The sequence below is a fragment of the Chrysemys picta genome, chromosome 5 (assembly GCF_011386835.1).
Source record: "Chrysemys picta bellii isolate R12L10 chromosome 5, ASM1138683v2, whole genome shotgun sequence".
Classification (NCBI taxonomy): Eukaryota; Metazoa; Chordata; order Testudines; family Emydidae; genus Chrysemys; species Chrysemys picta.
The window spans coordinates 57,570,288-57,596,133 of NC_088795.1; the positions used below are offsets into that span (position 1 = coordinate 57,570,288).

Consider the following 25,846-nt stretch of genomic DNA (forward strand, 5'->3'; position numbering starts at 1 on the left):
ATATTTGATGGGGGTTGAAATAGGACTTCATAAATATGTATTATTAAAACATAAATTAAATAGTCTAATGAAACCTAGCTTCCCAAGAAAGCATTCAGTTACAATTTTAACATGAGCTCACCTTCCACTCTGTGTGTGTTTTTAATGTATATTTAAAGCAAAGATCTAATCATTCAAAACTAACCTAGGAAATAAGGTTGATGTATGACTCATTGCCTTACATTTAATAGTTTTTAACTCTCTGGACCATTAGGTTACATACAAATAACTGAGGCCAAACTGGCTCCTTCTGTACCTTGCTTCTTTAAATCTGATTAAAAGGGTATTTTTCATATTCATTTTACTGGTGGTGAAGTCAATGACCCCAATTCAGAGAGCTGATATATATCTCCAGTGCTCAAGCTGAACAAAAGGGTGTTATCTTTTATGGACTGAGGTTTTCTGTTGGCAGGTTCATATTCTAGTCACACCAGCATCCAAACCTCAGCAGTTCATGTAGAGTAGCATTAGGCTGAGTATTGTGAATGGCACGCCTCTGGTAAATAGCATGTGACCAGCCTGTGGTAAATAACATGAATTCTCTGCCTTTTTCTTTCTGCTGAAGGAAGTCTTATGTTGCAGCACTACTAGCCATTAGCATTTTTGGGCAGCAGAAAGTCTGAATGTGGGGTGAGGAGCTAAACCAACCTACCCCCACCTACTGCACAAGGATTGAATTACAAGTTGCAATGTTTGACAGTTTGGTACACTTAGCTGGGTTTCTTTTTACCATCACAATTAATACGGATAATACGGATAATGATGAAACAAAATGGGCCTGATCCTATAGTCCTTCTAAGCAAGTAGCATCCACTGAAGTCTACAGGACTTTCGTATGCAAAAGGGGTGCAGGACCAAGCCCACTGCAAACATAAATCTAAACCCCACTATCCTTACTCGGGTGAGAAACTCCAATTTAAAGCAGGATTTGGCCCATGTGCAATACATTTTTCCATTAAGTATTAGCCCATTCAAGGGTAGATTGCCTACAGATTGCAACCAAACTTCCACTCTGTTCAGCTCAGTGATTGTAAGAAGTAGGGGCTTGGTACCTGCAAGTTACGCAGAACTCAGTACATTAATGGTCAGAATGTGCCGGAGTCTGGGTGTCTGGGAGAGAAGGGGCAAAATGACTCTTCCCTTCCTGATGCCCACATGCAATGGTTGGGTACAGAAGCAGTCCTGAGAGGATACAGGAATTGCTCCATCCTAATGTACCTGGTGGCACAAATCACCCCAAATGGGGTTGATAGGAGCCACGAAGAGACAGAATCAAGGACCTGTCTTCCCCATTTGCACTGTGGGAGCAGACTATAGTAACCTAAAAAAAAGTACAACATGTACCCTCGCACTGCACTCCAAAGAGCTGGGGGAAGAGATTTTGCCTCCTGCGATACAATCCTTACCAGAGCTCCCCCTGTGGTGGTGCAAAGCTGCAACACCTCTTACTCACCGTTGTACCTAGTAGGCAGTATCGAGACCCCTTGAGAGGTAACTTCTCCTCACCCAGCACATAACCAATTCCTCCCTGCCCTTTCATCTAATAGATGATGTCTGTGGATTTGTAGTGCATTGATCACTGTAGTAGCTAGGTGCCTTAGGTATAACAAGAATGGTTTAGAATGTTCTCTCTGTTCCTTCTTCAATCAGCTGAAATAGACAGATAACAAGGGAGTGTTCTGACTACGCATATCCAGGGTTCACGAGTTCTGCAGTAGTTCGTTAGCAATACTGTCACTCTCTTTTAGCAACATACAACAGGCAACACAGTTGGAAATAAAATAAAAGAGGCAGTTTGCCCAGGGATTGGGAAAAAAATCTTTTCAACAAACCACCATGCACACAAGCATACCTAACAGATAATTCCTCTGAAGAAGAGCAGCACAGCTTGAAGTACAGTACACCTCAAAAGAAGAGGACGTTTGCCAACACCACAGACCAAATAAAAAGAGCAACTAATCATACTGTGTAAACAATAAAAATACCACAACGGAGATGTCTAGAATTGTAAGGAATGCTTTACCACTAGGCAAACTTTGTAAAATAATAGTACAAGAATTTTAAAGACAAACTCAAACTCAAAAACGTTTACCTGCTATTGCTTAATAGAATCATAGAATCATAGAATATCAGAGTTGGAAGGGACCTCAAGAGGTCATCTAGTCCAACCCCCTGCACAAAGCAGGACCAATTCCCAACTAAATCATCCCAGCCAGGGCTTTGTCAAGCCGGGCCTTAAAAACCTCCAAGGAAGGAGACTCCACCACCTCCCTAGGTAACACATTCCAGTGCTTCACCACCCTCCTAGTGAAATAGTGTTTCCTAATATCCAACCTGGACCTCCCCCACTGCAACTTGAGACCATTGCTCCTTGTTCTGTCATCTGCCACCACTGAGAACAGCCAAGCTCCATCCTCTTTGGAACCCCCCTTCAGGTAGCTGAAGGCTGCTATCAAATCCCCCCTCATTCTTCTCTTCTGGAGACTAAACAATCCCAGTTCCCTCAGCCTCTCCTCATAAGTCATGTGCTCCAGACCCCTAATCATTTTTGTTGCTCTCCGCTGGACTCTTTCCAATTTTTCCACATCCTTCTTGTAGTGTGGGGCCCAAAACTGGACACAGTATTCCAGATGAGGCCTCACCAATGTCAAATAAAGGGGAACGATCACGTTCCTCGATCTGCTGGCAAAGCCCCTACTTATACAGCCCAAAATGCCGTTAGCCTTCTTGGCAACAAGAGCACACTGTTGACTCATATCCAGCTTCTCGTCCACTGTGACCCCTAGGTCCTTTTCTGCAGAACTGCTACCTAGCCATTCGGTCCCTAGTCTGTAGCAGTGCCTGGGATTCTTCCGTCCTAAGTGCAGAGTCCTGCACTTATCCTTGTTGAACCTCATCAGGGTTTTTTTTGGCCCAATCCTCTAATTTGTCTAGGTCCCTCTGTATCCGATCCCTGCCCTCTAGTGTATCTACCAGTTTAGTGTCATCTGCAAACTTGCTGAGAGTGCAGTCCACACCATCCTCCAGATCATTAATAAAGATATTAAACAAAACCGGCCCCAGGACTGACCCTTGGGGCACTCCGCTTGAAACCAGCTGTTAACTAGACATGGAGCCATTGATCACTACCCATTGAGCACGACGATCTAGCCAGCTTTCTATCCACCTTACAGTCCATTCATCCAGCCCATACTTCTTTAACTTGGTGGCAAGAATACTGTGGGAGACTGTATCAAAAGCTTTGCTAAAGTCAAGGAATAACACATCCACTGCTTTCCCCTCATCCACAGAGCCAGTTATCTCATCCATAGAAGGCAATTAGGTTAGTCAGGCACAACTTCCCCTTGGTGAATCCATGCTGACTGTTCCTGATCACTTTCCTCTCCTCTAAGTGTTTCAGAATTGATTCCTTGAGGACCCGCTCCATGATTTTTCCAGGGACTGAGGTGAGGCTGACTGGCCTGTAGTTCCCTGGATCCTCCTCCTTCCCTTTTTTAAAGATGGGCACTACATTAGCCTTTTTCCAGTCATCTGGGATCTCCCCCGATCACCATGAGTTTTCAAAAATAATGGCTAATGGCTCTGCAATCTCATCCGCCAACTCCTTTAGCACCCTCGGATGCAGCGCATCTGGCACCATGGACTTGTGCACGTCCAGTTTTTCTAAATAGTCCCGAACCACTTCTTTCTCCACATAGGGCTGGTCACCTTCTCCCCATATTGTGCTGCCCAGTGCAGCAGTCTGGGAGCTGACCTTGTTCGTGAAGACAGAGGCAAAAAAAGCATTGAGTACATTAGCTTTTTCCACATCCTCGGTCACTAGGTTGCCTCCCTCATTCAGTAAGGGGCCCACACTTTCCTTGGCTTTCTTCTTGTTGCTAAGATACCTGAAGAAACCCTTCTTGTTACTCTTAACATCTCTTGCTAGCTGCAACTCCAAGTGTGATTTGGCCTTCCTGATTTCACTCCTGCATGCCTGAGCAATAGTTTTATACTCCTCCCTGGTCATTTGTCTAAGCTTCCACTTCTTGTAAGCTTCTTTTTTGCATTTAAGATTAGCAAGGATTTCACTGTTTAGCCAAGCTGGTCGCCTGCCATATTTCCTATTCTTTCTACACATTGGGATGGTTTGTTCCTGCAACCGCAATAAGGATTCTTTAAAATTCAGCCAGCTCTCCTGGACCCCTTTGCCCTTCATGTTATTCTCCCAGGGGATCCTGCCCATCTGTTCCCTGAGGGAGTCAAAGTCTGCTTTTCTGAAGTCCAGGGTCCGTATTCTGCTGCTCTCCTTTCTTCCTTGTGTCAGGATCCTGAACTCGACCATCTCATGGTCACTGCCTCCCAGGTTCCCATCCACTTTTGCTTCCCCTACTAATTCTTCCCTGTTTGTGAGCAGCAGGTCAAGAAAAGCTCTGCCCCTAGTTGGTTCCTCCAGCACTTGCACCAGGAAATTGTCCCCTACACTTTCCAAAAACTTCCTGGATTCAGAACCAGGCATTCATTATCTGAGCTTTCAGCATCTCTGTGAAATGTAACCCTTCTGCTTCAGTGTGAGGCCCATACAGCCCCATCCATAGTTACATCTCACTGCCTAAGTGGGAAGAAAAAAACTAGGAATCCAAGGATATTTGCCAGAGGCCCTGTTGCTCACTCCCACCTCTGCTTAGCAGGACAAAGGAGAGTAAAAGCTGCAGAAAAAACTGTGATGGGACAGTGCAGAGGGGAGAAAATGAAATGGCTTTGCTGATACTAACTACCTCTCCACATGACCTTTCACCCCTCACAAAAAAATACAGGCAGCCCATTGTCCTTGCAGAAAATTGAATAGGAGGGAGAAGCAAAACTAACAATATGCTCCCCACAACAAATTGCTAAAGAACTGCAATATGCATTGTGGAAAGTTAGTGTTGTTTGAAGCTCCATGCTCCATGATCCCCTATAACAGGGGTTCTCAACCTTTTTCTTTCTGAGGCCAGGGCCGGCTCCACCCGCCAGCAAGCAGGTGCCTGGGGTGGCCAATGAAGAGGGGGGCAGCACATCTGGCCGTTCGGCAGCAATTCGGCGACAGGGCCATCACTCCCTCTCGGAGCGAAGGACCTGCTGCTGTAGAATGAAGCGGCTTTTTTTTTTTTTTTTTGCTGCTTGGGGCGGCAAAAACGCTAGAGCCGGCCCCGTCTCAGGCCCCCACCAACACGCTATGAAAACTCCAGGGCCCACCTGTGCCACAGTAACTGGTTTTCTGCATATAAAATCCAGGGCTGGCTATACGGGGTAGCAAGCAGGGCAATTGCCTAGGGCCCCACGCCACAGGAGTCCCGGTGAAGCTACATTGCTCAGGCTTCGGCTTCAGCCCTGGGTGGTGGGACTCAGAGCCCCGGACTTCAATCCCATGTGATGGGGCTTCGGCTTTCTGCCCTGGGCCCCAGCAAGTCTAACATTGGCCCCAGCAAATCTAACAAGGACAGTAAGTCTAACAAGAAACCTGCTCACAGCTCCCCAGGGGGCCCTGGACCCCTGGTTGAGAACGACTGACCTATAAAACATAAGGGTAGACGACCAATGATAGCATACTGGCCAGAAGTGGCTGGGGGAGGACCAGAGAGATGTGTAGAGGGAGTCCCAACACACAGCTGGCTGGGTATCTTCAATATTGAGGCTTGGGATAGCTTGGGTCCCAGACTAACTCCCTGCCTCCCATCCATACTCCCCCAATAATCTCACAGACCAGGGGGAGGATACACCAGGACTGTGGCTCTGGAAGAACTAACGATATTTTATATTAGTTTGTTCCCTTCCATCCAGTTTTGGGCAGGAGGGAAATATGGGCCAAAATCATCTTCTTTTACTCTACAAACAGCAGAGCTGTAAGGAAAAAATGTCACATTGCTCTGCTTCAAGTTGCATGGTTTATTTCAAGGATTTTGAGACTTTTTCAAAATGAGGGCCATATTAGCAAGTTGTGACAAGCAGATTGGATTGCAGTCCTAGAGGTACAGCTGTTGGAGACTACAATGCCTAACAAAGCTCCATCTAGATGTCTTCACTAAGCGGCAAATCCAGCTCCACCTCCACAGCAACAAAGGGTCCTTTGGTCATGAACCTATTCAATTCCACTGCATATGGGGAAGGTGTGCTACATAAAAAGCACACACCCTCTGTTAAACACAGCTCAGTTTTGGGGGGACACAAGGTCATGCTGTCAGGTCCAGGTTGGCATGCTCTGAAAAATGGCATCCTCCATGTGGTGTAACCTTACATGTACCATGTGTGTGAGGTAACACCGGCAGGGGAGGGCCCACGCCGTTCCTAGAAATACCAGAATTTCCTTAGAAATACCGGAATGCAGTACCCAATGCAGCCCATATATTTGGTTCTAGGTTCAAGATTTTCCTATGGACATATGTACTGGTGTGTACACATGTAGGACTATAACATTATGTCCCTTAGACTGTAAGTTGCTTGGGACCCGGACTACGTGCCTGGGTCTTTATCTGTGTTTTGTACAGCAGCTAGCACACTAATGGTGCTTAACAAATAGCAAGAACAGTAAAGTAAAACCAACTGGGTGACATTTAAAAATCATTCCAGTGGAATGTTCTCAACACTTCTGCTTTGTTTGCTTCAATTCTCCAGAATCAGTGTGGAGAGGTCGCTGTAAGAAGAGAGGGGTATGTTCTGGAAGTTGTGGTTGGTTGGTCAATTTTTCTGAATACCAAGAGTAGAACCTTGAAATCTCAGTTTCTGATTTCAGTGTATAAATATGTTGTTGACAACACTCTGTTCTCTCTAAGGAATTGCACCATAAATTGGTTTTACAGACTACCCTGTGGCTGTGAAATGCACAAGGGGAAAACATGTTTCTTTTGGGAAGTGTCCTGTCCTGAAACCTTGGAGACTTTACTAATGGTATTGCAGAAGCAGAATCCATTTGACGGTGGGCCTCAAAACTTAGGTCGACAAAGCTACGGTGATCAAGGGTATAAAAAATCCACACCTCTGAGCACTGTAGCTATGCCATCATAACCCCAATGTAAACGCAGCAATGAAAGAATTCTTCCATTGACCTAGCTACCATCGCTCAGGGAGGTGGGGTTCCAACAGTGACAGGGAAATCCCTTCTGTTGCGGTAGGCTGCATCTACACTAGTGGGTTATACTGGCTAAGCTGTGGTGCTGTAGATTTGTCCCTATAGTTCCTGTGGTGGAGACATGGCCTGTGTTATGGAGAGTCAGAACACCCGGAGGGATACTGAGCCTGATTCTCCACTGTCTTGTTCCTTGAGTGCCATTTTGATTGGATAGCTTTATACATCCACTTTGCACAGGCTATATAACATGCAAGACAATGGAAGATCAGGCCCAGTGGGTCCAATTTTTATCTCATGCCCATGTAAATCAGAAGTTACTCCATTAAAATCAATGGGTCCAAAAGTCCCATGCAAAGGATATGAGTAACTCCTACTAAAGTTCTTAGGAATTACTTGTACCCTAATGGGAAAATAGAGACCATTGGACTTGCAGTGGTGTAAAACTAATGCAAGTGCTAGCAGGATCAGACCTACTGATTCTAAAGATATTTGAAGAGGAAAAATCTGACACCTTATCCAAAGAAAAGTAATGAATGCATAAGCAGGACTGAATAATAATGGAAACTACCCACCAAAATAATTGTAAAATTAATCTGAAAAATGAAATAAATTAATTCTGATTCCAGTGATTTTTATTAAAATCAACTTAAAAGGGACGTACAATGATTCAGTACTAGTGTTACTTCAGTTAAGGAAAAAATAGAAAGGACAAAACAAAAGGAATAAAATACTTTTCATCTTGCGAAAGGAGAGATTCCTGGGGTGTTGGGAGGAAGTGTACATGCTGCAACTATGACAGGGTCTCACTGTGAAAACCAGTGACTAAATGAACCTTTTTCAAGTACAAGACTTTTCTTTTTGATGCCAATATTTGCTTTGTAGTAGCAGAGTTTCAGATAGTCACTACAAAGTGCACATTCGTTTACATTGCTTGAAATATGCTGGGGCCATATACGGTGCAAATAAAAGAACAACTGACTTTCTTTCTACTAACTCTTAAATGTTAACTATAATGGTACATAAATGTTTGGATGGCTAAGGGGATTGATAACAGCATGCCAAGCCTTTCCCCTTGACAGTGCCACTTAAAATTCTACCTTCAGCAGTAGGAAGTGAAAGCAATAGTTATTTGGCCCAGATTCAAACACTGACAGTCTGGAATCAAAACCTAGATCTGAATTTCGCAGCTGGATCCATGTCTCCATAACTGGCTGGGCAATTATCTTGTGGGGCACTGGAAATCGAAATCTTACAGATTAGGCCCTTCCATCTCTGACAGCTATTCTGTGGCCTCTGAAATGAATTGAAGGCCTCAGCCAAGAGAAGAGTTATTGAGAAAAAGCAAATATATACCTGGCAAATATTTGTTAGAGTACAGCTAGTCCATATAGAATAGATTCTTGCTGGCTGTACTAAAGTGGTCATCAAGAAGTTAATTGGAGTATAACGAGTGGGAGCCAGACTCTACTCCTCCCTGTTTAATAGATGGGAATGTAGGTAGAATGTGTTTCTTGTGCACATGATGATCCCTTTGCAAAACGGGGGCTTATAGTTTGTTAAATACATTCTATAAGTTCAGCTAGAATCAGAGGAACTGGTCAATAACTTGCTGGTGAAACTCCATCCTATCATTCATTATTATTTACAATGGTTCAAGCACAAATCCTAGTTAGGATATCAGAAGTTGGTACGTAGGGTGTATGTTTTCATCAAAGTGGGAAACCACTGGAAAGCTGACAGCATTTTGTCTGCTATGGTTTGGTTAAATACAAGTGTGCTGCTTTACAGATCACACCTGAAAGTGCTGAGCATTTCCTGGGGAAGGTGAAGTGCTCAGTGCCTTGTAGAATCATGCCCTTAGTATAATAGCAAGTGAAACCAAGCTTATATTCTAAACCACTCCAGAAATAAGGGGTACTGAGACCTGGGATTTTGGTCTGGGGCCCCCTCTCTCTCTAGTATTTACATATTTTATATACAGTTAAAGGAACAAAATATTCCTGTTAAAATCTGAGTAAACCAATTAGAACATGGAGGGGGGCCTGAAATGAAGGAAAGCAGATGCTCCACACACACACACACTGATTTTTTCAAATGTTTGAAGGGGCACTTTTTAAAAAAAACTATTATGTGCCAAAAAATATAAATAGAAGCAATCCGAGTATTCTGAGTGACTGTGGCAGATGGGTGTAGACTGGGGCAAAATTTCAATGGGCCAGATCAGAGCTGATCCTTAAAGGACAGGTTGAATACCTAAATGCTCAGTATTCAATGAATACTGAATATTTTGCTGTGATATGCAAACTTTTCCCACTCTACACCCAGTAGCTCTGACAACCACAAGCTGTGAATTTTAATTTAGAAATACTAGATAAGTAGCCTGTACTATAAGTAAGATTAAACCAGATGTAAATTTTGCTGATCCCATAGGAATATTTATAATTTGTCATATTTTGATTAAATAATTTTTAACAATTGAAACACATTAATAGAGAGAAAAAGAGTATTTACTTTGGATGTCACAATGCAGAGCTATTACCAGTGTCTATTCTGTAATTCTGCTGCTGCAGAATTTGGTGCGGCATTCACCCACACATGCTGCAGAATTGTGCTCCAAAATCTAAGCTTTCATTTAGAAAAAAAGGGCCTAAGCCATATGTCTGCAAAGATAACTTTCAGAATATGAACTTACTATTTGCCAAAGCAGTAGAGTCTATCCAAGTAGGCAGATAGCCCAAAACATAAACTGGGTGTTGACTCTGAAACCTAACGACATTGATTGTCAACATTATTAACTATTTTACTGCTTATTATATTAGAAAAAACATTCAGATAATATGCTTATCCCAATATATTAAGCTGCCTCCTGCGTTTCCCAGGTAGTAAAACTTCCAACTATCAAAACTTTGAGCTTCCCCCGCCCACTTCTCATCCAGCTTCTAAAATGCAGTTATAGAATGCTACTACAACAAGCTGCAAAACATGGAAAAATGAAAACGGCAGGGGCAAAATAAAATTAATTAAATTCAATATCAAAACAACAAGCAACTTTGTACCAATTTGTATTGGATTACATGAAAATAAATAATGGAAACTTCCATTTTTGAATTGGACTAAATGCTACAGACACCAAAGAAAACAGGAGCCGAGACAAACGAATTTAGGCCAACTTGACACTCAGCACAGCATTGGCACTAGCCCAGTGACAAAGATAATCTTCATTTTAATCTCTTTAGGGTCAAATCCATAGGTTCAATTATTTAGTACTGATAACATTAGTAATGCTTTTGCACTCAAAGTACTTTGAAAACATTGCACAATAAACCTGGTAAGTAAGCATTATTGTAAAGGTTGGTAAACTGAGGCACAGAGCCATGCAGTGACTTGCCCAATTTACACAGCAGTCAGGGGCACAGCTGGGAATAGAACTAAGTAGTCATGATTCTCAGTCCTGTGCTCAAAACTGCTACTACACACCTTCCCTTTACCAACATTGATGGTCATCCACATCATATGTGGATTCTGGAATGTAATCTTGAAAAAATTACAGTCCAAATTACTAACCATATAATCAAGGTGGATAGAAGAATTGATGGCCTGGAAACCAAAGTGCACAGACAGAAGAGACAGATTTTCAAAATATCTCCAAAGATAAAAAGTTTTAGCAACAAAGTAGTGTAGGGGAGAGATGTTTGGAATTGGCTGAGAACAATAGGAATTGCCATAACAGATCAAACCCTGTTGTCCAGTTTATTCCAGAATCCTGTCATAACCAGATGCTTCAAAGGAAGGTGCAAGAAACCCCATAACAAACAAGTATGCACTGACGAATGACTGAAAACCAACTAATACCACAGAGTAATCATTTGTCTGGGCTTCAGTCAGGAAATAAGAGGACAGATGTTTATGGACCATCTGATTGTCAAAGCTCTGAATTAGACTTACCTGAAGACCCAATCTCGGTATAAAAGCACTTCAGGAATAGATACCTTTATGGTGTCCAGTAATAAACAATAAGGGTTGGGAAAAGTTCCCTGACCTCCACAGTGACCAGAGTTCTGTTTGGGGCTCACGTGAGGAAAGATGCTGGCTGGGAAGTGTCCAAGATCTTCTCTTTCCCCAGATTTCAGGCTGAAAATAGAAAGGAAGGGGTGGGGAAGAGAATTTGTGGAAATAAACTCAAGATTTTTGTAATCTAAAAACAAGCTAGCACTCAGACAGTGGGCTGTTGTACAGATGGGCAGTATCAGTTTACAGGGATGAAGTCTCATTCTGCTACCATTTGTACCAATGCAATCAGAGTAATTCCACTGAGTTATAATGATGTAAAACCAGCATAAGAGAGAGGAGAAAGAGGTCCAAAGGCTCTGCTGGGAATTGGAGAGAATCAGATCTATTCCAATTCTACAAACACAATCTGAAAAGATGTTATATAGTTTTTTTCTCTGAGTGATTTTATCTTGAGAGGCTCCTTGAGACATTATACCAAAGACCTCACCTTGTAGCTTTCTTAGTAGCAGAGTTAATATATAAGATTATTCCATGACTTTTAAGCCTACTGCAGCAATAATGGAGTACAGACCCACTAACACTCACTTTTCCTTTTGTATTCAAAAGGCTAAAGCACTGCGATTCCAACTGATTCTTGTGTAGCTGTACAAGGGAAAAGGATGACTCCTTGCTCCCACCTTTCACCATTGTGCCCTTGCTCAGTGGCAGCCGGAATATGACGTACCACAAATTTTTGATTGGAAATGCCACAGTTGTATCTCTAGGCTATTAAGTTGACATTTGAAAATAATATTGTGTGTGCTTAGCAGATGTGTAGGAAATGTACACAGCAAAACCCAAATGTCATGAAACTCATGTGGTTTCATTATCAATTTTAATTTGGCACCAGTTCACACTGTGATTGGCCAGTGTTTCGAACAAGGCTGGTCTGATTTAAGGTTTTTGGTCAGATTGTGCCTGACCTGGGTGCTGGTGTGCAGAGAGGAAAAAAAGCACAAGTGCAGGGACTACTCTTTCCTGAGGTGAAACTTGAGGATATTCAAATTTCAGCGTTTAATTCAGCCATCCACAAAATTAAGATCTAGATCTGGATCTGAACTTCCTCAAATGTTCAGAGGATTAGGACCCAAGGAGGCTGGTTGGGCCCATCATTGCTGTTAATTAAGTAATGCACAACGAGAAACTCAGCATAGTCTTTCCAACTCTCTAAAGTAACTGGGTATTACTTCCCACCTTCCCCTGAAACAAATGGAAGACATTTGTGATTACCACTTGCAGAGTGTCATGCAAATGCACTGTGTTCCATGCCTTTGGTCAGTAAGACTGGGTATAAATAAAAAAATGAACGTATTGTTATTATTCTGTACTTCCTTCAAAAAATGATGTTCTGCAGACTTCAGGACACTGACAGAATCTCATCCCAGGCTCAGATGCATTGTATTTCAATTTTACATATAATGTTTTGAGTTATATAACCTATTTCATAGATGTGGGAAAAAAGTATGAGTAATACAAGGAGCAAAGCTTTGTAAGCATCTTTACTTGTTCAAAGCATAACTGACAGCTGGGATGGAGATTACTGTTGGTTCCCTAATTATGCACAGGAATCAATTTATTCACATTTGTTATGTTGATACATCCTAGGGGAGAGAAATGTTAGTCCAAACTGCTGCCACTCATGCATATACTCACTTACAACTGCCTGTCTATTGTCACCTACCACAGCCCACCTGGGGGATGCCTGCCCTTTAAAATATAACATGGTACAAATTGTATACATGTAATAATAATCTTTCCACAGGTTTCATAATCCAGCATCCAAAACTGTCACAAGTGGTAAATTTACAATGATAAGAATCTGTTTGTGTGCAACAATGAGAATTAGACTCTTAAGTGTCCCATTATGAGGTGGGAGTCATGCCTTGAATGCTAGACTCTGGGCCAAATTCAGCCCTGGTGAAAGCAGACACATGGGGTTTGGTCCAGCTTATGCCAAGCAGGGCCGGCTTTAGGCCGATTCCACCGATTACCCGGAATCGGGCCCCACCTAAGAGGACCCCGCGCCTTAGGCGCCTTTTTAAATTGTAAATTTTTTTTACTCACCCAGCGGCTGTCCGCTCCGGGTCTTCGGTGGCACTTCGGTGGTGGGGGTACGCTCTGGGTCTTCAGCAGCATTTCAGTGGCGGGGGGTCCTTCAGTGCCACGGAAGACGCGGAGCGGACCTCCCACCGCCAAAGTGTCACCGAAGACCAGGACCACTGCCGGGTATTCAAATCGGGCCCCGCAGGTCCTAAAGCCGGCCCTGATGCCAGGGTAGGGTTGACTTCGATTTTCTGTGTGCATAACAGTGGCTGAAGCATTTTAGGAAAGGCTCCTTTAACAGTGAAACTGTTACTACCTCAGTTGGAGAGGATCAATACATCCTCCCACTGCTTATGTTTAAACACTCTCCTTAATTCTGCCATGTTTCTACGGCAGCAGAATTACCTCCCAGTTTCATTCATTACCAAGAGAATTGCTTAAACATGAAGAATTTGGGACTGTTAGGGCTGGATCCGAAGATAGGTCATGATTACAGTTTGTTACATATTCACGGTCTACATTATCATTCAAAGTTTCTGATTATCTTATGTCCTTTCTTTAGCTTCATGCTCAGCGGTGGCCATTTGAGGATTCTAATTTCGGGCTGTTTCTTTGCAAATTCCTCCCCTTTATACAGAAGGCATCAGTGGGCATCACAGTCCTCAATCTCTGTGCCCTTAGTGTGGACAGGTATAGTATCTCTCATCCTTTTGTTGGACACTCTTCTTTGAGACTTCTCACTTGTGCTTGTTCTAGAACTGAGAGCCTAATACCACAGGTATAAGTGCATATCTTAACAGTGCATCTTGTTCATACTCTCAAAAACATATAGGATTCAGTTTTACTGTTAGGATTTGTTGTATGGCAAGTTTTAGTCTTTTTTGAAAATGTATGTACTAAAATCCCTATTTTTCCTCATTCAAAGGACAAATAGCTTTCTAGGCGCAAGTCATTGTGGGCAATGATCTAAAAGCACCGCACAGGGGCCAAAGAATCTCTGTGTTCTAATCCTGGCTGGCACTTACTTTCTTTGTAGCCATGGACAAATCACTCATGCCCAAATTTTCAAACCTGAATGCCTAAGCTCAAGAACCTACATCAATATGTAGGTCCCTAAATAAAAGTGTCCTTATTTTTAGGGGTGCACTCAAAGAGCATTCAGTGCTCCTACTGATGTCAGTAGATGTCCCATTGACTTACATCTGCTATTGTGTCACTACGCAAGAGGATAAATGGACACAAGTCAGATATCAGGAATGGCAATATACAAAAACCTGTAGGAGAACACTTCAACCTCCCTGGCCACACAATAGCAGATGTAAAGGTAGCCATCTTACAGCAAAAAAACTTCAGGACCAGACTCCAAAGAGAAACTGCTGAGCTCCAGTTCATTTGCAAATTTGACACCATCAGATCAGGATTAAACAAAGACTGTGAATGGCTATCCAACTACAGAAACAGTTTCTCCTCCCTTGGTGTTCACACCTCAACTGCTAGCAGAGCACCTCACCCTCCCTGATTGAACTAACCTCGTTATCTCCACACTGATATATACCTGCCTCTGGAGATTTCCATTACTTGCATCTGAAGAAGTGAGGTTCTTACCCACGAAAGCTTATGCTCCCAGTACTTCTGTTAGTCTCAAAGGTGCCACAGGACCCTCTGTTGCTTCCTCAATTAAAGTCATCCCGATTAACGTTGTTACGTTGCCGATCAATTAGAGAACATGCTCATTTAAAGTTGTGCAATGCTCCCTTATAACGTTGTTTGGCAGCCACCTACTTTGTCCACTGCTTGCAGAAAGAGCAGCCCGTTGGAGCTAGCTGGTGGGGGCTTGGAACCAGGGTGGACCAGCAGCCCCCCTATCAGCTCCCGTCTCCCCTAAGTTCCCTGTGCAGCAGCCACCCAGCAGGCTATCAACTGCTGGCAGTTCAGCTGTCCCTCCCCCCACTGCCATATGCTGCTCCTGCCCTCTGCCTTGGAGCTGCTCCTGGGAGCCTCCTGCTTGCTGTGCGGGGGGGGGGGGGGAGGAGCAAAGGGAGGCTAATATCAGGGTGTCCCCATTCCCCCTGCTCCTGCCCCTCCTTGCCCATCTCCATAAAGCAGGGGGAGGACATGACAGGGCTCAACTTGCTGATCTACTTAAAAAGGCAATGTACTTAGAGTGGGGTCAACATACTTAAAGGGATAATGCGCATCTCTCTCTCACACACAGGGGGTGTGTCTGTCTGCCATGCTGTCTCCCCTCCCTCCATTTGTGCTGCCTTGTAGAGTATGAGGCTTCATTAACAACAATGTGTTAACCCTTCAGGGCTCAGCAGAGTGCTAGATTTAGCAGTAAGGCATTCCCTGGAAAAGATCCCACCCTCTTCCACCCTCCTACTTCACCACCCCAACCAAGCTTCACAATCATCATTTCTGTGTACAGTACTAAATAGTTTGTTTAAAACTTATACCGTGTGTGTGTGTATGTATATACACACACAGATATATATATATATATATAAATATAGTCTTTTGTCTGGTGAAAAAAATTTCCCTGGAACCTAACCCCCCAATTTACATTAATTCTTATGGGGAAATTGGATTCTCTTAACATCGTTTTGCTTAAAGTTTCATTTTTCAGGAACATAACTACAACATTAAGCGAGGAGTTACAGTACTGATTCTAATCCCACACTAGCTTTATACTTCAATAGAAATAGCATAGGGTTGTTTTGGTGATTAATTAGTTAATGTTTGTAAAGTATTATATATGTGATAATTAACTACAATGGAGTTACTCCCAATTTACTGCAGTATTAGTGAGAGTAGCGTGGGGCCCCGTGGGATTGCACTGGTCAGAATTTATCCCATAAACTATACATTCCACATATGTTGTTGATGTAGGATCTGTTCCTTAGAGCACTCTCTCACGATCTCACATTTCTACTTCAAAGTTTTACACTGAGGCAAATATCATTCCCACATCTTTTGGGAGATAAAATTATTTTTCCCGTGCTCAGATCCAGTATTTGGATGGAGTTTTAAGTTTTTCAGTTTTGGGGTGCAGTTAAAGAAATATGAGGTAATAGCGCAATGTTATGTTCCACTTCAGATACAGATACTACTAAATTACCCTTGCTGATTGTGGATTATGTAAATTTTTTAATTGTGCATCTTGTTTTCCATGGTGCAAAACTAAGCCAACGTAGTTTTTGGAAGTGCTGCTTTAAGCTTGGCATCACTGCATTAACACAACATCATTTCTTATATTTGTGGACAAATTGTGTATCAAAGTTATCAACATTTTCAACTAGAACTTGAGAAAGTAAAGCAGAGAACAAAATAAGTATGTGTTACATAAGTAAAAGTTTCATTTGTTATTGCCAAATTAATTGGTCTTATTGTGCAAAGCACAGAAAAATGGGTTGGAAGTAAAATAACAGTATTCATAAACAACTATTATCATCTTGCTATCAAAGATGATTGGACATCTTTTGTCATTCAAAATAACAAATTTATATGTAAAAACGGATCATGGGTTGTTTGTTATGAACTTCCAAATTAGTGTTAGCAGCAGAAAGAATTTTAGAATTGTTGAAACCACATAGCAAGCTACATGAATATATTCCAGTAAAATATGACCAATTAGCCCTGTAAATTACCAAAACAAGAATCATTCTTATTTTTCATAGGTAACAAGCTAAAAAAAAAAACCCTCCAAACTCTTTTGTCATATTAAAAGCCTTGTTAAAATACAAAATAAATCTGAGATCTTACTGGAAAAGAAGTCTGAACACTGATTCAAACTCCAGAGAAATTCTATCTGAAAGGGAAGCCAAGACAAAGCATTGCTGCTTTATCTACTACTTCTCTAGAGAAATAGGTAATTAAATATCTGGAAAAGTTATACATGGTCATTAATAAAACAGCTTTGTTTTATGCTTCAAGCCCCACAGTTGGTGTCAATTACACATATATCCTTGACTTCAAATGGCAGAACTTAATCAGAAAAACCCAGTGTTCCACATCTTTGGACACTGGTGCTCCTCTAATCATCTTTTGTGGATGTTAACCCTGATTTAGGAACCATAAGTTTGCTCCTTTTTGCAAGGATTGTCCCTGCCTTTAACTATATCTGTCTATTATGAGACCCTGCCCATTACCCATGCCCACACAGAAACTGGCCTGCATGGATGGTGTACTAAGGTTTAACAGTTTATGCCCAGGGGAACAATGCTGTTCACATGTGGAGAAGGTTTTTAGAGGCTGACAAACAGTGCCACACCAGCCGTTTACCCTTTAAAGGAAATGCACATTTGTTGCAAATCCCTGTCAGGCATTTTTAAACTCTGGTTCATGGTGATGACTACAGTCTGAGTCTTTTCTAAACTGTGCCTGACTGTGACTAAGGCTATGTCTACAGTACTGCCTAATGATGGGAAAACTTAGGTCACTAAGGGGTTTTTTTTCCCACTGAGTTTTTTACTCTTGCTCATGTCCCAGACAATGATTGTAAGGTGAAGGGTAAAGGTAAGGATCTTATCCCGTATGTGTAAGGTCTCATTTAGCCTTTGTTGCATACTGTACTGTGTGGAACTCACTCCAGATGATATGCTTTCATCTGGTAGCCCAGTTTTCAGTATCTATACAGATGGGTAAGATCATGCCAATAAACCACAGCACTGAGTGGTCGCCATAAATATCCTCCCAGCCACCACCCAGCTGGCTGCAGCTGAGCTGGCTTTTCCAGTGAGCAGTCATTGCAGTCTCTTCCCAAAAAGAACAGATCAGTAGCAGGGGAACCAGTGTGGTTTAGTGGAGTTAGCATAGGAATGAAAGCAAGGGAGTATTTGTACTCTAAATTTGATTCTAACAATAACTTGTTCTTTGTCCTTGGTCAAATGACTTCCCCTTTCTGCATTAGTTTCCCCTTCTGTAAAAGGGGATGGTTGTACTTTACTACTATAGGGTTGTTGTGATGATTACATAATGTTTGTTAACCTCTATATAAACAGAGGAGTAGTGAGTAGGAGCAGATAGATGATTTTACCTCTGTATTCAGCATTGGTGAGACCGATACGGGAATACTGCATACAGTTCTGATGTCCACATTTCAAAAAATTGGAGAGGGTGCAGGAAAAACACACAAAAATAATTTAAAGCCTGGGGGAAAAGCCTTCCACTGAGACACTTAAAAACCTCTGTCGGTTCAGTTTATCAAACAGAAAATTGAGAATGACTTGATTACAATGTACAAGTACCTCTGCAGGAAGAAAATACCGGATACTAAAGTGCTCTTCATTCTAGTGGAGGAAGGCATAAGAACCAATGGCTGGAAGATTAAGTGAGGCAAATTCCAATCAAAAATAAGTCACGCATTTTTAACAATGAGGGTGATTAACCATTGGAACAACCTGCCAAGGATAGTGGTGGATTCTCCATCTCCTGATGTCTTCAAATCAAGATGGGATGCTTTTTTTGCAGCATATACTTTACCCAAACACAAACTATTGGGCTCAATGCAGGGGTACCCAGCTAAGTTCCCTGTAAGCTGTGCGGCTGTGCAGCTGTGCAGCAGCCTATTAAGTGCCACACAGGCGCTCAGGGAAACCACCCTGTCAGGACCTGCTGTGGCCGGGGGAGGGGCGGCCCAAACCCAATCCTGGCCCAGACCTGACAGGGTCAGGGGAGGGGGCGCGTATCCTGCGGTCCCAGCTCCAGAGCTGTCATGGCGGGGAGAGCCCTGAGCCTCCACCCACACTCTGAACCCCTCAACCCCACACCCGCACCATGAATTTTGTTATGTGCACCAATATAAAGGTGATATGTCACACATCACCTCCATGCTGGTGTACATAACAAAATTCATTCCACACGTGTGGAAAAAATTAGAGGGAACACTGCCTGGGTTATATTTAAAGGTCTGTTATATACAGAAGATCAGACTAGATCAGGAGTGGGCACGGGAGGGAGCCAGGGGTGCAGGCTCTGGGTGGTGCTTACCTCAAGCAGCTTCCGGAAGCAGTGGCATGTCCCCCCTCTGGCTCCTACACAGAGGGGTAGCCAGGCCAATGGGAGCTGCGGGGGTTTGGGGTTGGTGTGGTGTGCGGAGCCCCCTGGTTGCCCCTATGCATAGGAGCCGGAGGGGGGACATGCCTCTACTTCTGGGAGCCGCGTGGAGCCACAGCACACGCAGAGTGGGGAAAGCCCTGGACCCTGCTCCTCAGCAGGAGCTCAAGGGCCGGATGTCTGAAGGGCCGGATGGAGCCCCTGGGCCATAGTTTACCCATCCCTGGACTAGATGATTGAATGGTTCCTTGTGGTCTTAAACTCTATGAATCTAAAAGCATTATATACATGCCAAATAGTAGGGAGGACTGGTTACAGGCAATGAAGACCAAGTGAGGATAAATAATTAAGACTGTATAGAGTAAAAGAAAGTAGAGAGAACAGGAGAAGGACAGCAAGGGATGGACACAATATGATATAGGAGCAAGCAAGTGGGTAAACAACATAATAGGAAAGCTAAAGATTGAAAAGAAAGAAGACGGAGCTTTTCAAAGAATAGAGAAAATAACAAATGCAGAAAAAAAGAAAACAATCTGGAGATGAATAGAATATGTTAGACATTGATGGCAAGAAAAGGAAAAGAAAAAGAAAAGAAAAAGAAAAGTCAGAAAACACACACATGGCTTTTAGGTTGGGGAATTGAATGCAATGTATTATGCTCCTTTGTTTTATTATACTTCCCTGATATATATACTATATTTCTGTAAGTTTGAAGGAATAAAACTCTGCAACATTTTCACACTCCTAATTATAGGCCGTTGGGGGCTAGACAAAGATCCTTTGTATTAAATAGTTCACAGTACACACACTTGTAAAATTACAGTACACTATTTTACTGAAGTTATCTTTGTACCAATTGAGTACAGCTGACCATATAATTTCTGTATGAAAATTCAACAAATTCTTATAATCAAATTATTAAATTTATTCTTTATTTGAAATTATTCAAATTCAATAAATAATTCTTGATCTGATGAGTCATTTGAATTGTGAGCTGCAAAAATCACAACTGAATATGCAGGACCCAATTCTCCACTGCCTTCCCTCTTGTACAGTGATTTACAGCTGTGCAAAAAGGTTGTAAAACATGATCAATTCTGAATAATAGTTTACTTTGCACAAGTGTAAATGACTGCACAAAGTGTAGGGAAGTAGAGAATTAGGTTCACAACTTGCAATTCACTCAATTACAAAAGTTACATGAGTAACTAACAGCACGAACTTCAGATAGTGTATTTGACTGTAATTTGCAGTTCACAGTTACATACAGTATTAGTTATATATATAATCCAATTGGGGAACTGAAATAATATCACATGACTTATGTAACTGAATGAGAATTTTACAAACATATAATTCAAAGTTCAGTTTCTATTAATATTCATGTACATGTGCTGAAATGCTCCCTCTATGGATATTCCTGCTAATAAAATTCAAGCACTTTAAATTTTTTCACAAAGCAACACTGAAAAGGGTCAAAGATATGATCAAACAAACTTGATTTTGAAAGTGAATAAATATTAGGGCAAAATTTCTTTGGCTATTCAGTCAGCTCTGTTACCGAGGGTAATTTCCTAAATCATTCAAATACAGTTTGCTCAGTTAGATGATCTTATAGCTTTGTCTCATATGCCCTCCAGGGACTGAGCAATCACCTAAACTCTTAGGGCATTCTCAGAGCATAGGAATACATTTCAAATAAGGTTTTTTTGAGTTTTTCCTTTGTTTTTCCCCCTGCAAGTCTAAAATGGCCTATTTTGTTTTAATATCTTGAAGAGCTTATATAACTTAAGACTAAGAGCCTTTCCCCAGCATGTCTTGCACGTATGCTGTATGAGCCTGTAGTATACACCAGAGAGAGATATTCTAGTCTGTATTCTATTAAAGTGATGAAAAACTGAGCACTTTGCACCTTCCACTTTTATATTCTCTGCTATTATTCTACAGTCCTGCCATCCAACAGTTTTCCTCTGAGAGTAAGGGCCCAATCCTGCATACATTGATTCAGTCTATTTCCCAAACATCTTTGCTGTATGAGACTGAATTCATAAGTCCACCATCACATTAATGAGATTGTACATGGAACTTCCACTAGGCCCTACAATGACTAACAACATCTCCCATTGGTATTTTTACTGTTTCAGTGGGCCCATATTCGTATTGTACATAACTATTGTGTAAGGAGTTGGACAGTATTGCTAGGATTCCTATTTTGTTTTCCAAACTTCAGAAAAATACTTCTTCAACAGACAGTATGAAAAACCTATACCTCCCCATCTGGAATTACTATACTATATTTATTTATTACTATTTTGGGGAAGTAAACAAACAAATTAAGTATAAACAGTTTGCTAAGTGGAACTGAATAGATTAAAGAATTCTGCCCACCAAGCCACTTTAGATTATTACAGGGGGACAATATACTGTTGCTGCCAGAGAACCACAGCCTGTTTCTGAAAAGTACTGGTAACCTCTTTATTTTTAAATGGATAACGTTATGGAAAAAAGTGTACTGTTTTTAGCATGGATTTTATTTTCAAACTTTCTTACCCTGTGCTTCAGTTTCTCATAGGAAAAGTGATGTAGGTACTGAGACTGAATTGATATGCTGTCAATAGCACTATCTAGCACCCTTACTATTTGTATTCTGAGGCCAGGCTAGAAATTGCCCCATACTATAAAATCTGGTATTTTTAGCATTTAAAATAAATGGAAGATTGCACTTTAAGCTGAGTAAACAAAACACACATGTTTTCCTGCTTGTGATTGGTTTTGTTTTGGGTTTTTTTTCAGTACTTTAGTCTATGAAGATTGACAACCCTATTCTGGGTATAAAATATTAGTTAACTGCCTGCAGATACAGTGCTGCCCTATGTAAATATTTGCATCCAGCTGTCTACCACCAGCCTCCTGATCTGTTCCACAATGCTGCTGGTGGCATTATGGGTGGTAGGTTTCCTGGATGAGTAGGGTCCTCTGTTATCACTTAGGTAACACAGATCTAAGGCTGCCACTCTGAGGGAGTTTAAGGAATCTAGAACCATCCCTGATATGTTAAGACAACCCAAGAGCTCTAGATCTTAATAAAGAAAATAGGTTGGAATGTCATGCTTATCTCTTTATTTTAGGTACAGAGCAGTTGCCTCCTGGAGTCGTGTTCAGGGAATTGGTGTGCCCATGATCACTGCTATTGAAATTTTCTCCATTTGGATTCTCTCCTTTATACTGGCTATTCCAGAAGCAATCGGTTTTGTCATGATATCTTTCAGATACAAAGATGAAAATCATATTACCTGCATGCTCAATGCTACAAACAAGTTTATGATGGTATGTATAATATTCAAGTAATCAAAGTTCCTTCTTTTGCAATCAACAGTTTAGAATATAGACTCTTGCAGGATGTCGGACTGAAGAGTGAAACAAAGCTTTATTTATCCATTAAAGTTTGAGACTCATACAAAAGTAGATTAACTAGGATAGGGAACTTCAATTTTAGTCATGAGTCCCCATATTCAGCCACAGCTAATAAAAGTAAATCTGATCTTAAAACATTATCCTTTGAAAGACTTGAACGACTCATGTGAGGACATGAATCCCAGGAGGCTGAGAGCATTAGGAAACATGTTTAAAATGCACATTTCCTGTAGAAAACTAGTTCCATGTGGACTTACAAGGCAAACAAAAGGATGCCTATTTTTCTTAAATCAGCCCAGTTTTGTACTTTGATGTAAGCTTCTTGCAGCTCAGATTCCTTAATTAATCATTTACAGACATCTTGCTGTAGGTTTTATAACTTGGACATGTCAATAAGTAAGTGCTGCATACAGAGTCTACAAGTTGGTCAAGGATGTGGGTGTATTTTCATGGGAGTTTTAGAAAGTGAGGTGTTCCTTTTCAGCACAGAACAGGTCCACTATGGGTAACAGCAGTGCAAGTTTCCCTACATTCCCCTACCAAGATGCTTCAAGCATGATCTGGAGGAACATCCTGTAGCAGGGAAAATAATTCTCTCTGTGTGTGCCTTCTCAGTCCTTGTCTCTCTGCCAACAAGGAGGCAAATGGCAATCTCCACCTGCCCAGCCCAGGCAGCAAAAATTTTAAAATGTGAGGCTTGACTCTCTTTTGGGTTTCTGCTACCAGAATCCAGGCTGTGCATCCCTAGTGGTGGAACTTCTGCCCACAGAGAATACAACTATGCAAAGAGCCCACCACCCCTCCTCCACATGGTGATGATGAGAAAAGAGCCAACCAATACAATTCAGAAAGTCAGCTGGGGAGGGGGTTTGGCCAATGCACTAAGGGTGTGTGCTGATTCATCATATGCCCTGAGTGGCTTTTCTAGGTGTGCTCCTATGAAGTCCCATCTGGAACGTAAAGTTGTTCCCCTGAGACGTCCTCCTGAACTATCTCCTTTACTCCTCCCTCCCAATATCACCTCTCAGATCTCAGTTCTGGACTTTATCTGTGCAACAGGAGAAGGAGTAAGTTCACTGAAGTTTGACCTGGTTATATCCTAGCTAGTGGGGAGGTCCATTGGAAATTGGGTGCACTGGGCTTTAAAACCCTACTTAAGACCCAAAATCATTCTAGAGGAGAGGTGCTATTGGGTCCAGTTCTGAAAATCTTATCCTGAGTAGTACTTTCTTACTAACAGTCCCACTGGTTTCAATGGGAATATTTGTGTGATAGTCAACATGTATAAAGGTTTCAGAATCAGGCCTATGACCAGTGGTCCCTCCTTTCCTTCTACCTGTGCAGAGAGAAAGCTTTTCCTTGGTAACTTATGTTTTCTCTCATGTAACCCATGGCTGTACTGATGGAGTGCATAAAAAATCAACCTCATTAAATGGACGTCAATTAATCTGGAATATAGCTTTGATTTTGTTCCTTTTCAGAAGCTGAGCACTATTCAGAAATATACGTAAACAAGATCTCAGACCTCTGACTTCTTTCTACAGTAGTTAGGAGACACATAATCCTCCATTATTAACATCTGATATTTTGGTGCGGGAACTGTGATGTTACAAGTAAGATCACATCCGTTAGGAATAAACAAGCTAGGGGAAAGTGTTTGAGAAAGAAGGGGGTGGTCCCATTTTACACACATCCAGCTCAGTGACTAATAACCTAGAGACAGGAAGCATTTAAAACGTCATATTTCAATGGAGAGTTTTGATTATTAAAACAGCTCTTCTTTAAAAAGGAAAAATAGAATACAGCATGTCCTCAAGTGTGCAAATATAGCTGCCAACAGAGGAATAAAATTGTAAATGTTTTGTCAAATGTAATATGCCTCCTAAATCACTACCAGCAGTTTAACTGTACATAGGAAAATACTGGGAAGTTATTGTTGGGCCTGATTTCCTGTCATGAAAGTCACATAGCGCACGTACCAGGTAAATAAAGGGTTAAAACTAACCAGACAGCTGAAGCCATTGGAAGCAGCCAGTCTTAAGCTTCACATTTTCCAGACAAGCACACATTAAGTGGGCTCTATCTGCCTGCTACATAAGCACACCAACTAGTAATCTATCCACTGATAGCAGAGGATGATTACACTTACAAGACATTTTTAACCTGCCCATTTTGGAATCCAAAACAGTTTACAGGAGCCTTAAAAGGTAAATGACTTTTGCTGAGAAAGGCTCTTATCAAGACTTGTTATCCTAGAGGTTTAATATGCAGTTTAGTGTTTGAGTTACTATTGGGACTTAGGAGTCAACCTGCAGCTTGTTTCAATTTGGCAAGTCAGTTGTGTGGTGTTGAGCACTGGTTTACATGAATGAGCATAAATACCCAGCAAGCACTTCCTCAAGCAGCAATTTCCAACCCAAGACAGATTGTAACTTTGTAACTTATAACTATTTAGTTTAATATGAGGGATGAGTTTAGTCACACCATTATGGAGATTATACTACAGGTTTATTACTAATTCAAACCCTTTAAAACTTTGGGCTAATTAACAAGTGATGGTAAATCAGGAGTAGGAATTAGATATATTTATCTTGTTCCCTGAGAAATGTCTTGATGATGCCTTCTGCAAACAGTCAGAATCCTACTCCACCACAAACACATTTTAGAAGGAACAAGAATGCACAAAGTTCACTCCACTTAATAGGCTCAGAAGAACCACTATCAACCACCACATGTTCCGTTATATATCTGTTGTCCGTTGCATTGCATTTGGAGAGAATTCATTCTCTTTTTTCTCTCATCTTCAGTTTTACAAAAACGCAAAGGATTGGTGGCTGTTTGGATTTTATTTCTGTGTGCCACTAGCATGTACTGCTGTCTTTTACACACTAATGACTTGTGAAATGTTAAACAGAAGGAACAGCAATTTGAGAATTGCCCTCAGCGAACATCTTAAGCAGGTAAATATTAGGGAATCCAAGGTCGGGAAAACACTGCTGCTGTGTCTGCAAGTTGGTTTATAAACATTTCAAAACAGGTTTTAATAAAATAAATTCCAGAAATAGAAAGTGAGGCTACTGGTGACTTCTGACCTTGAGGTATTCAACCAAACCCAGAACACAAGAGTAATTTATAGAATAGGTAGATATTGGAGACTGT

At 41.6% G+C, this 25,846-nt stretch overlaps 2 protein-coding genes across 7 annotated transcripts in view; one reads left to right on the forward strand and one right to left on the reverse strand.

Moving 5' to 3' along the window:
• LOC122173709 (uncharacterized) overlaps positions 1-25,846 on the reverse strand; it is a 135,562-nt gene that overhangs the window by 54,809 nt on the left and 54,907 nt on the right. For 3 of the 5 annotated variants that reach the window (XR_010601369.1, XR_010601367.1, XR_010601368.1), the window contains exon 3: positions 11,072-11,257. The exons of 1 other annotated variant lie outside the window; for it this stretch is intronic. The gene's annotated coding sequence lies outside the window, so the exon portion shown is untranslated. The remainder of the gene's footprint in view (positions 1-11,071; positions 11,258-25,846) is intronic. One more of the 5 variants, XR_010601370.1, reaches the window with a different exon arrangement.
• The window catches only part of EDNRA (endothelin receptor type A), a 41,114-nt gene that overhangs the window by 10,204 nt on the left and 5,064 nt on the right, over positions 1-25,846 (forward strand). For both annotated transcript variants that reach the window (XM_065596444.1, XM_065596445.1), the window contains exons 3-5: positions 13,782-13,909; positions 22,402-22,600; positions 25,495-25,647. In XM_065596444.1, coding sequence (XP_065452516.1) covers positions 13,782-13,909; positions 22,402-22,600; positions 25,495-25,647 — 480 coding nt within the window. The remainder of the gene's footprint in view (positions 1-13,781; positions 13,910-22,401; positions 22,601-25,494; positions 25,648-25,846) is intronic.